Raw genomic sequence first — 13,023 nt, forward strand, 5'->3', positions numbered from 1 at the left:
AGTAGTGTTCTGTTTACTTTTGGCTGACCTCAATCCATACAGCGAAGGGTAAAGTTATGTCTGTGCTGGTACTTGGGACCTATTTTAAGAGTAAAAATCAATGGGAAGCTGCATTGGGAAAGCTGCAGTGGGAAAGCTGCATTGGGAAGCTGCAATGGGAAGCTGCGTTGGGAAAGCTGCAGTGGGAAGCTGCGTTGGGAAAGCTGCAATGGGAAGCTGCATTGGGAAAGCTGCAGTGGGAAGCTGCAGTGAGGAAGCTGCAGTGGGAAGCTGTAGTGGGAAAGCTGCATTGGGAAGCTGCAGTGAGGAAGCTGCAGTGGGAAGCTGCAGTGAGGAAGCTGCAGTGGGAAGCTGTAGTGGGAAAGCTGTATTGGGAAGGGTGTTGCTCCCAATTGAGCTTGATTTCTAGTCATAATGAGCCAAATGAAAAGGAGAATTAGTAGTAATATATACACTTTTACTCGTGGAATATGTTCTCATCTAAGTAACAGTTAACAAAGATTATTTCCAAAGCAGAGAGATACTGTATCTTCGCAGATGAATCATCATGGCCACTAGCTGCTGGAAATGAAAAGCCTTTCCTGTTAAATTCTTGTTCTTAATGAACATAGCAACAGGGAAGTACATGCAGCAACTGGGTAGTTATAAGACAAGAGATTTGTTTTATGTGTCCATAAAAAATTACCTTAGTGTAGAGCAAGGATCTTTAAAGAGTGGTATTGCAGAATCTAGATTTCCACATATCTTGAGATTCATCAGGTTGTGGACAGAGGTAGGCATGCTTCTTAGAGGAAGAAGCAAGAGTAGCAGACATAAGAATGGAAAGAATTGACAAGGAAACCCACCCATAGAAAGCCTTAAAATCTAAATTTAATTCTCTAAGTATAAACTAAATTTTTTTTAAAAAAGTTTTTACTTATATGCTGTCATCTTAGGTGGTCTACGAATGTATGAATGTGTTTATGACCTTTTTAGAAGAGTATGTCTAAGGTTATAGAAATATTACTGTGACAGTTTGCGGAGTTCGTGCCTTTTACATTCTCATACTCCAAGCCTATTTCTTTTACTGTTCCTTTTTTACACCACTCTGATACCTCCACCACAGTTAGTGAGTATGGATGTGTTTTATCTTTTATGTCAGTATTTTATTGGAATCACTGTTGACTGTATTTAAAATGGTTTCCTTCTGTTCCAGGGTATCATGCTTGAACCTGTAGTCAAAAGTGAAAAGTCAAAAGTGTAGTCAAAAGTGAAAAGGTGAACCTGGCTGTATGTAGACTAGATTAGAAGATGGTAAATCTGAACCCAGAAAACCGTGGCAGCTGGAAAATAGCAAACTGACTCATGGTTTGCAGGCTATAAAATACTTGCTCACTGTGGTCAGACTTAACCTGGCTTATATTTCGTAAGCTTATTCATTGGACTAATTGAGAGATGGCTGATCTGATTATGGAGTGCTACACTAGACTCCTGGGGGCATTATAGAGTATGCCTTCGTGGAATGTGAGGGATTCTAATTGTAACTACGTTTATCTTGGGGGTTTCAGAAAAGGAATTATACGTGGGGTGTGTTTAAGAGCTTTGGGTTGTAAGGAAAACGAGAATAAGTAATAGTTTGGATAACTACTACAAAGCAAGATGGTCAGCCTTCTAAGGTGTTTTTCATTTTTATGCAAGGCCTCTGTGCTTGTAGATAGGATGGTGTGGATTCGGTACCTTAGAAATGCTATTACTCATTGATTGAGAAGAACTTCATGTAGTCAGTGTGAAGGAAGTTGGGGGAAATGTCCTAACTGAAGCTCCGAGAAAAGAAATTCTTATGTCTTTCATGAATTTATCTTTGTAAAGCAAATAAAAACCAATGTTTTATATGCAAAAAATAGTGGATTTATGTTTTAGCAATGATTTTGTCATATATTTTATAATTTTTTAAAACAGGCTAATGAACCTGATTTTTAATAAGCTAGGCCACATTGTTTCATATGTTAATAGATAGAATATTTTTTATTTAGAGCTTGAGGTAAAGGCATTTTCACTAAGCCTATTGCCCTGTGTTTGATTTTCAGAACTTACATGGCAGAAGGAGAGACCTGACTCCCATGAGTTATCCTCTGACCTCCTTGTACATATCTAGCACGCAAGCACATATACACACACACACACACGCAGGCACACACAAATACTTTTTTAAAAGACTATTTTAATTTAAAAAATCATTAGTGACAATTTCCTAGTTGATTAAAATCAAAAATTAAGTGTAAGAAAGTACATGAGTGCTTTTAAAAACAACAATTTTCTTAGGGACCAAGGTTTTTAATGACAAGTTCTTATTTTCTTCCTGTTTTCAATTAATTGGACTGTTGTATAAATATTGCTTTTATTAGACTAATGGCAGTTGTTTTTTCTTTTCTTTTTTTTTGCTGAGTATCTGTTATTTACTGAATTTCCATATTAAATTTGAACCTGTGTCTTATTCTCCAGTTTATGTAGAACGGGAAACCTTCTTAATAATGGCCTAAAACTTCCTCTGTTGTTTCCCCTTGAGCTAATAGGCAGCCACCAGCACTCCCTTCTTGTGAGGCATGGAGTTGCCTTGACTTGTTGAGAGTGACTCTTCTAGATTATTGGTAATGTGGTTATGGAGATCATTTCATCCCGGGCCCTGGTGTTTCTGTGCTGAAGAGAGACTCCCTTGTCTCAGTGAGCACTGGTGCTGCAGGCTCAGGCTGCTCACATAGCACAGCACAGGAGAGGAGCAGTGAGCAGCTGATGAAGGCAGGAGATAGAATGTGTCCCTTAACGTCAGCGCCTCCTCGCTGTCACATCTGGCTTACTGTCCAGGTCCCATTAGATTTCTTAGGTTTTATGTGCCAAAAATAATATGTACTGTAGTTAATGGAAATGGAATATTTGCAGTTTGAGTAAAAAAAAAAATCTTGTTTTTTTCAGATCTTTGTCAGGCCCAAGTTCCAACTCTGAGCTGCCATGTCTCTAAAATTTTACGACTGATCAATTGTTCTTTTGATCTGTTTCCTTTTTCATCTTTTCCTGGTTACAGTGACTCCAGCAGTCTCAGCAGCACTGACGCAGGCTTGTTCACCAATGACGAGGGAAGACAAGGTACTGAGATACTGTTTTCCCTTAAAAACAAACATTTTAAAGTTGTGCATATGTAAGCCGCCCACAGTAACCCCTTGCTGTTACAATTACTGTGTAGTGCCTTAGCTGCCTTCTCCACTCCGTGGAAGGCATCTTGGCTTTCTAACACAGTAATAGATGTCTAAAATGTAGCATGTGTTACTCAGCTTTGCGTACTTCAGTGTTTGCAGCTTGGTCCCTTTTAGCAAGAATGCCAGACATTGATGCTTATTCTCCACCTTATTCCAGATGTCTGTAAGACTGTGCAAGATCTCCTAAGAGTGGATTTACCATTCAATTGTCACATTTATAATTAAGTGACTTTTATTAATTCAGTATTATAAACTGTTAAACAGAACTATCTTATGGTCTTTTCTATCCTCCAACTTTCCAGAATCTTTCACACTTCACCATGGCAGTGTTTCGGAGCTGTGAACAGTTTGAGAACCTTGTGAAGGAATGAGGAGTCGCCCTTGCTTGGGCTGATCTCATTTAGTTACATCAGCCCACAACCTGTTCTCGCTTATGCTTTGTACAAATCATAACATTGAACTAACCTTCTGTGTACTTAGCACAGAGGTTTCATGTTTTTCTCAAGAATGCAATACTGGGGACAGGAGTGGTAGCTTATCCTCTTAATCCATGCATGTAGAAGGGGCAGAGGCAGGGAGATGTCTGTGAGATCTAGGCCAGCCAGGGCTACTTAGTGAGACCCTGTCTCTAAAATCAAACCAAACCAAACACACAACAACAACAAGAATACATTAGCAGAAAGTACAGAAAGAAACAATATATTTATTGTCTTAAATTATGAATCATTTAGTGATTTTTATGGGGGAAATCACAGTAATGTTGCCCGTACTGTCTCTTGCACCTTGTTGGTAAGGAAAGCAGAGTGGCCCTTCTTACCATTTGCCAGTAAGTGCATGTTGAGACTATCTGGACTATGTCAGTAGAACTACATTGGTAATAGACTTAAATTTTGTTAAATACAGAGCTTACCCAGGTTATAGAGGTTAATGATATGATATAAGCTTTCATCGACATCTTTAGAAGGAACTGACTTAAGAAGATATAACAGTTATTGCAACTTTACTGTATCTCACATTACTGAGATATTTTCTAGCACTTAATTTACTTTGTTCTCACTTGATTTCATTGTTTAAGAACTATGTGTGTTCCCAATCTTTCTTTATTTATTTATTTATTTATTTATTTATTTATTTTTAAGTGGGGGAATTAATGAAGTTGAAATGACTATCTCAATGCTACAAGTCAATGGGTTTTTCATTCCCCTATCTGGTTGTATGCCCAAGATTTTGGTGACTATTTAATTTACTTTCTAAGAATAATGTTGCATATCACATGAAAGTAAAGTCAAAAGTCTTCATTTTTCTAGAGTTTTTTTTTTTTTATTTGTTTGTTTTGATTTTCTTTCTGAGACAGGTTCTGTATTTACATAGCACAAGCTGGCCTTGCATCCCTGAACTGTGCTTCAGCCTCCTAAGTAAAGTAGTGGGCGTAGGGCGCAGTATTCATGGTAGTTCAGATGTAAGCTGGTCAGTCTCAAGTGAGTCCCCGCTTACCTTTCATAGACCTGCTCAGCACCATTTAAATCTGTCTCTCCTGTGAAAAGTTCTATAAATTTTAACAAAATATTTTTTATTCCCTAATTCAAACAGTCTGTGGTTCTCATTTTACAATTGCTTTGAATTTTTGCTGTTTATGTGAACTACGTCTGTTTGTCATATACCATTCTCTACTTATGTTTTGCTGTTTTTTGGCATTGTTTTTGTTTCATGATTGCAGTTTCCATTTTATATTTTTGGTTGTGAGCCTAGCCTTTAACGGCTGAGCCATCTCTCTGTCCCAGTTTCCATTTTAAAATTTATAGTAAGAACACTCAAATCAGAAGTATCATAAAAAAGAAGCGATGGTCACTTATGCAAACTCTTAAGGAATCCCGCCAGTACTGGTGGCTTCTTTTGATCCTAGGAAGAATTAGCGACTCATTTTAAATTTTACCTTTCTCTTATTTTTAGAAGCTGACTACATTTTGTACTTTTAATCTTTTTTATCTGTTTAAATCTCAAGGCAGAACATTGATACTCACTGAGGTTAAGTGCATTTTAGATGGCAGTTATAATACCCTGGTACTCCATCGGCAATATTAGTGAGTAATTGTTGTTCTTCATCTGTTTCCATGGTAAGACTGAGTCTTTTGGGGACGTTGTCTTTGCACAGGTGATGATGAGCAGAGTGACTGGTTCTATGAAAAGGAGTCAGGTGGAGCCTGCGGCATTGCGGGAGTTGTGCCCTGGTGGGAAGAGGAGGATCCTGCAGAGTTAGACAGAAACTTACCTGACCCTGTGTTTGAAAGGATCCTAAATGGGTCTTTCCCCCTCATGTCACATCCTGGCAGAAGAGGTCAGTAGTATTTCCTAAGTGCTGGCTCGCGTCTGCTTACGGTTCTTACTGGGGTCTTCACCGAAAGGGTAGATTAAAGTGGAAACTGATGTAGGTGGGTCTTCTATATCTATCTGTTGTTTCATTGGTTAATTAATAAAGAAAACTACATGGCCTGATAGGTAAGAACATAGGTAGGCGGGAAAGACAGAACAGAATGCTGGGAGGAAGAAGGCAGTGAGGCAGATACTATAGCTCTCCTCTCCAAGATGGATGCAGGTTAAGATCCTTCCCAGTAAGCTACCACCTTGTGGTGCTACACAGATTATTAGAAATGGGTTAATTAAGATATGAGAGTTAGCCAATAAGAGGCTGAAACTAATGGGCCAAGCAGTGTTTAAAAAAATACAGTTTCCGTGTAATTATTTTGGGTAAAGCTAGCCGTGCCAGAGCAGGACGGGATGAAAAGCAGACCCACTGCTCCTCACTACAGGAAACAGAATATAAACACAGAATGCTGTAGAGAAATGTGCTGGACCCTAATCCAAGTACTGTACTCATCAGGAAGGTGTTAATAGGGGTGTGAACTGGGGAAAAGAGTACTTAGCCTCTGAGTACTGGCTAGTTAAGACTGACTGCTTTAGAGCCCTGCTGGGAATCACCTTAGTTCTTTTAAGTGTGTTTCACATTTTCCCCAGTAATATTCTTGGTGCTACCACTATCAGCAACTTAGCTTGAATTCTCTGTGGCTAGGATCTTCTTCTATGCTTCAGTGATCACAGGATCTTCTAAATTGCCTGTTTCATTTCCCAGGTTTCCAAGCTAGACTCAGTTGCCTTCATGGAATGCCTTCCAAGAATATGAAGAAATCTGGAGGGGCTCCACCTTCAATGGTAGGCATGCTTTCTTATTGAGTTGTCGTGTTTGGAAATGTTTCCATTTCTGTGGAATAAAAAGTCACATCCTCGCCCTTATTTATATTCTAATGTTATACTTAAAAATAATCCATTTTTTTGTAGGCTACAAACTGGACCAGTGAGATTCCCCTATAAATCAAATCTTCTATTGCTAATAAATTAGTTACGTTTTGAACACCTGGGGAATGGCATTCGAGGGAACCTGGCTCCTGTCCTCTTCCCTGGAGGAATACACTGAAGGGCGAGCCTTTGATGCAGACCTGGGCTGTTTTGCTGCAGGACTGGTGTTCTTTTCTTTAGCCAGAAATCAATCTGATTGGGGAGGCTTCCCTGAGATGTAGGCTGGCCCAGGGTGGATACGAACTACTGTATATTTTATATATTTTTCTCTCTTACGGTTTTTAACATTGGATCTATTTATGTATTGCTTGCTTTGCCAAATACTAACAAAAGAAAATTGGAAACTATATTTAACCCAAGTATTCCTTAATATTTCTATGACTGGTTAAGGTTCAGTTTTTATATCTGACATGTAAATAAAAAATGATGTATTGCCATTTATGATTCATTTTACAAAAAGGCTTCTATACCAGCATTATCTAAAATACTTGTGTTTTACTCAGGGCACTTTCTTTAATAAGGGCTGGTGTAAGTAGGTGAGGTTGATAGTCTTTAACTCAAGTTTATCTTTTTTTCAGTTGACTTCTTACGTGGATAGTTGTTCTGTATTACAAGCCTGTTGTATTTTATGCTATAATTTTCATCCTACCTCTAAAACAGCACCGTGATGACAAACCAGTCCCCATTAGGGGGTCACCTGCTGCCACTTTTTCAGTGGTGTGTGTCTGAGCCCTGAGCTAGTCACAGCTGCCTCACTGGCTCAGAGCTTGATGAGATCACAGGAGCCTGGCATTTTAACAAGACTGCATGGCTGAACCTCACTGTCACGTCTAAAGCGCGATGCTGGTTCATCCTCGAATGGCCTATGTGTGCCCGAGTTTTAGAAATACGTGCGTCAGGTCATTGTCATCAAGCAGGAGGGAAATACAACATTTCCGTTGACAGCATAAATCTTACATTATGCTAATTCAAGTCAATTGAGTTCTTTAAAATAGTTATTTTAATTTGATTAATATTTTTCTCAAATTCCTATAATTGATAAGGTCTTGGTGATTTGATGTTTTCGTATTGTATGGTTTAATAGTCAGCTCAGCATTTAATGACTAAATTAAATATAATGGAAAGGAAACTTAAAGTTGACATTACCTTTGCCTAAAATTACTGTGGTCTGAAAGATTTAAAAATAAACAAAGTAGGAATGTATGACAACCTCTCCGGAGATGTTAAAGATGACACTGTGCAAGTTGACCCTCCTGACTGTCCTAGATTTAAAAGTGCAATGATGTGCTTCATAATTGTATTAGGATTTTTATACTGTCTAAGAGCAAAAATTCATGTTTTTCTGAATTCCAAAATGCTTTTGTTTTGTATGATGACTGTCCTTTAGATCTGAATAAGTCACTTAAATGCCTCAGCTTGTGAACTTTGCCTCACCAATCATGAATCTAGATGAATGCGATCTAATTCTTGGCTCAGTTTTACCTATTTTTATTTTTGGTCCACTGCTTGCTTGAGCATTGCTGGGATTTGTAGCCCATTTTCTAGGCTTATTGAAGTCTCACTGTGGTATTTTATAGGAGCTATTACAACTGATAGACTGGCTTCATGGTGTTGATGATACATGGCTGTGCCATCCTCAAAGCTGCTTTTCCGTCTAAATTGTAGAGGTCATTAGACTTCACTTCATGGAGATTTCTATATATGTGTGTATAACATGGAGTGGGTGCATTAGGCCATGGACTGTTTTCCAGGTCTACAATGTGTATTCAGAATTTTACTGAAAACAGAGGACTCCTGAAGGTTTTTTCTCTCAACCCTGAATTGTCCTTGTTTAGATCTTTATGTACTGTATTTGTTTTTATCAATAAAAATCTCTGACTTGAGCAAGAAAGGTAAGATTCTCAGTTTGTGCTAATAGTTTTCTACTTCTCTATATGTTTTTGATAATAGTATACATAGCTTGCTACCTTAAAAAAACCTAACCTGCTAAGACAGTCACTAAGGGGTGTCCATTATTTCTTGTAGTAAGAAGTTAATTTCAATTAGCATAGATTCACCCTGGAAAGCCAAAGTGTATATAAGAAAGATTAATGTTAGGAGCAAATTGCAACATGTGTGGCTGTAGCCCATTAAGCAGCGTGGCAGCAGAGGATTTTCAGTGGGCGAGTGGCACCTACATGCATACAGTGATAGAACACCTACATGCATACAGTGATAGAATGCATGTGGAGGAAATGGCAGTGGGAAATAACTAAAGTATGGGGCAATCTCAGTTCTTATTCCTCACAGACGTGTTCAGTGAAGTCACTGTACTCATTTAAGGAATCAGAAGCCATTGCTCCTACAGCAAAGTCAGGTTTGGGTTCTGTGTGGCTCTTAGGTCCTCATGTTCCATCAGCTGATGGAACAGTGTTGTGTGGGTTTGTGTTTAAAGCTATTTACTATGTGTAGTTGATTAGCTTATGGGTAATAGCACCATCACCAAAGCCTGAACAAAGCTTCTCTCACATGCGTTTTCTCTATAAGGCTTACTGTGGCCTTCTCATGCTTAGTAACAGTGATGCACTCCACATTCAGCCTGAATGTGGGGCCACTGAAAGCAGTAAAATCACCAGAAAAAGCACAAAAATTCAATAAGCCAGTCCTCAGTAGATGACACTAATGGCCTTGTTTCCAGTGTCAGCTGCAGGAAGGAGGCCGACCTTGTTCTTTTCTCTTGCGAGTGCTTGTTGGAAGGCAGCTCAGATTTTCGCTGCTCTGCACACACCCATGAATATCTGCAAAAGTTCTGAGTGTTGGCTTTCAGGTTGCAAATAAATTTTAGCTGGTAGATCATCTTTCATATTTGGAATCTGCAAGGAGGATTCTGTGGGAAGCAGTAGTAGTGTGGAGCAATGGTTCCTGACCTCTGGGTTGCGAGTTCCACGGGGTCAAACCCCAGATATCCTGCATATCAGACATGTACATTATGATGCATGACAGTAGCAGAAGTACAGTGTAATAAAGTAGCAATGAAAGAATTTTATGGTTGGGGTCACCACACATGAGGAACTGTGTTAAAGGGCTGCAGCATTAGGAAGGTTGAGAACCACTCCTGTAGAGTATTGTAGACCTTGAAGTCATGTATTTGTGAGTTCACTGTGGTTGGTTCTTAGTATTACTTAGACAGACATTGTGAACCTCAGTTTCTTCTTTTGTGAAATACAGACACTATTTTCTTTATAGAAGTGCTGTTGGGCTTAAATGAGGTTAGAGTACATGTATAGGTTTAGGTCTGTCTTTGCCACATGGTCTATAATAAGTGATAGTTGTTGTTGAAGATAGTTGGTAGCAGAACTTAAAATTTTTATCATGAACCCAAGTGTAGAATGTAACCTTAAACTTTTTGATACATGTTTTATATATGATTTGACATTACCTTAATAGAGTAGTTTATTTTATATGCCTTTAGGCTTCTTCTGTATCTTGTTTATCTTTGATTTGACGTTTGTCTTTAATATAGTCTGAAGAATTGTTCTTTTGAGATTATACTTACATCATTTCCCCCTTTCCCGCTCCTCCATCTAGTCCTCACATAGACCCTTAATTGACAATATTTTAAAGACATTTTTGAAACTGATCACAGAAAGATGAACATGATTGATGAAAATATTGATGAAAAATTCCAGACACAGCTCTGACTTCATAAACAATATGTGCAGGTTACAAAAAAAATACAACTTTCTAAGTTTCAAAATATCTTGTGAAACACGTATGTCTGATTTCTATCTATCTCTAAAAAATATTATCCCTGAGTTTAAAAAAGACATGAATATCGGGACATGTTGGGGAGTTGCAGAGGAGTTAGAATGGTGGATCTGATTAAAATATGCTGTGTCTGTCTATTGAAATCTCAGAGAACAAATAAAAATGCTATAACTAACAAAAAAAGAATTGTTCTGGATGAATTTTGGTTAACAAGTTCTTAAATCTTAAAATTGAAAAAAGTGATTTTTTAAAAAAAGTAGTTGTGCCCATGTAAATGTGAGATCACAAGCCTGAGCATCTCCTGTTGATAAGAATCCCTCGCGGGCACGGAGGTAAATACTAGTAATGCCAGCACTTGAGAGGTGGAGGCCAGAGAGCCAGGCCTTAAAGATCGTCCTTGGTAATAAAGCAAAATTGAAGTCAGCCTGTACTATATGAGACCCTGTTTCAAAAAAGCAAGAGAGAATCACTACTGTTGTGTGGTTTAAACTCCAATTTATTGGTACCCTGCTAGCCAACCGTTTATTACCTAATTTTAGGAGCATTGTTACTTTCATGAAATGTCCTAGGGTCATCACCAGGAGATAAAGCTTGAATCCCTGACATTTCTAGACTGCACTCATTAAATACAGTTCAGAATGGTAACACAATAACGATACTGGAATCAAGTTTGAAGAGACGATTTTTACAGCAGGAATTCGGGGAACCTTAATACAAGGAGGCTTTCCACTTAACCAGGATGTACTGCTCTGTGTTTTTTGACAGCATCTCACTTGTTAGCTCTGGTTGTCATATGCAGGCCAGACTGGCTTTGAACTCACAGAGATCACTTGCCTCTTCCTAGTGCTGGGATTAAAGGTGTACACCACTACATCTGGCTCAGAATATCCTACCTTGAGTATTCTAATTAACCTGTGTTTTCTGAGGCTGAGAGATTTTTAAATTCTGTTCTTATTTTGTTTTGAACTAGTGATTCATCAACAGGTATAATATCCACAAAAGTTAATTCAGATTATTCTGACTGCTGAAAGATTGTGGGACAAGACTCATCTTACACATAGTGTTTGAAAACTGTTAATTACGTAAGACTGCTTAACATGTTGACAGTTGCTTGAAGACCAGTTCTCATGTGATTACAAGACATGTAAAGTACTGATGGTGTTTTTTTTTATTTTGCCAAGAAAAAAAAAGAATCTAAAAGAATCTGATTTAGTTGATTTCCTGATGTTTACAGTTTCAAGTTTAAGTGTATGAACAAAAGACTGGGGTTGCCATGCCACACTGCTCATGCTGACAGTACCTCGTGTCACCCAGAGCATAGGAGGTGTTCTTGCTCCTTCAGGGGCTGACCATGGAAAACTGTTGTAGGTGCCTCAGATGATGTTGACAGTGACCATCTTACCGCAGTGAACTCTTGGATGTCCTGTGCGGTGTTGGTGGTGCTGTGAGAGTAGGGGGGTATTTAAGCTCTCTATAACCTTTTACTGAGAAGGCTCATTTAAAATGGATTGGTTTGAATGAGGGATTTAAATACCCTATTTTCTCAGACTAGTCAAAGCGAAAAGAGTTTATGACAGAAAATAAATCTAAAATGACGTAAAATTACACACAGCCTGTGTCTGCAACTGTATTTTGATTTTATGGTGACTATTATCCAAGCTTTTGTTACTGGAATTCAGCAGCTGGATCCTTTATTGTCAGCTTTCTGCCTGGAAATTTGTATTCCTAGAACATTTTTTGTAGACTTTGGAGAATGTATGTTTTAGAAAATTTTATTCTAAGTATGTTGATTATGTGTTAATTTCATTTTCTTTTCAGTATCAGTTTGAGATCTAGATTTTAAGATATTTTTATCTTAGAAAATTGAAATAAAATTGGCTCTGTATTATAGAAAAGTACAAGTTAATAAAATGGTAATATTTCTTAGAAGAAATCTAATAGTGTCTGTTTGCTTTAAATTTTATATTTTGATGTTACTCTATGTTTTGGATTGTAAAATTTAATAACAGTTGATAATTAAAATGTAAATTCCTTAACACTCCATATCATCAGATAGGATCAATATTAATACTGATATTCTTCGATTATATTTTATTCAATGTGAAGCATACATATGTTTAATAGTGTATAGTACTATATTCATTTATTCACGTATCTACATTCGGATGCTGGTGTTTTTCATATTCTTAAAAGACATATGTACAGATAATCAATCATGATATTTTGATGATACAAGATGTGTATATTTTCCATAGATTAAAATATTTGTGCTTGCCGCTCTGATGACCTAGTAGAGATGTAGACTCATCTGTTGGAATTTAGGATCTTCCAAATGGTGTAAATGTACACTGTGAAACACACATTACAACCCTTACTGTGTGCTAGATACTTTCTGTGTACTGTTCATATATTTAAATTAATATGATTAACATTCCTATGATATAGGTTTGTGTTTACATCTTAAACTGTTTTCCTTTTGGTAAACCAAAATTAAAATGATTTGGAAGTTTCTTTATATTGCTGTCATGTTGCTAATAAATATAAATAAATTCTTTTCCTAAAGTAGTCTTCATTTCTGTTTAACATATCCAAGTGTGAATTCTGTTGATATCCGCATCAGTCATTCCTGTCTAGGTTGGCAGCCATAGTCATGGTGTGTGCTGTAGTGATCATAAAGTGTTTATGATCCTCTTGG

The 13,023-nt window shown here is 37.7% G+C and overlaps 1 protein-coding gene across 8 annotated transcripts in view; it reads left to right on the forward strand.

The window, feature by feature from the left end:
• Gpatch2 (G-patch domain containing 2) overlaps nucleotides 1-13,023 on the forward strand; it is a 185,240-nt gene that overhangs the window by 10,416 nt on the left and 161,801 nt on the right. For 7 of the 8 annotated variants that reach the window (XR_009057133.1, XR_009057134.1, XR_009057135.1 and 4 more), the window contains 3 exons: nucleotides 3,059-3,120; nucleotides 5,383-5,565; nucleotides 6,358-6,437. Coding sequence is in view for 5 of the 8 variants with exons in the window: in XM_057769632.1 (XP_057625615.1) it covers nucleotides 3,059-3,120; nucleotides 5,383-5,565; nucleotides 6,358-6,437 (325 nt within the window). In the remaining 3 variants the exon portion in view is untranslated. Of the gene's footprint in view, nucleotides 1-3,058; nucleotides 3,121-5,382; nucleotides 5,566-6,357; nucleotides 6,438-6,563; nucleotides 8,391-13,023 lie in introns of those variants that run through there. The other variant, XM_057769633.1, reaches the window with a different exon arrangement.

Source organism: Chionomys nivalis, chromosome 5, assembly GCF_950005125.1.
Source record: "Chionomys nivalis chromosome 5, mChiNiv1.1, whole genome shotgun sequence".
Lineage (NCBI taxonomy): Eukaryota > Metazoa > Chordata > Mammalia > Rodentia > Cricetidae > Chionomys > Chionomys nivalis.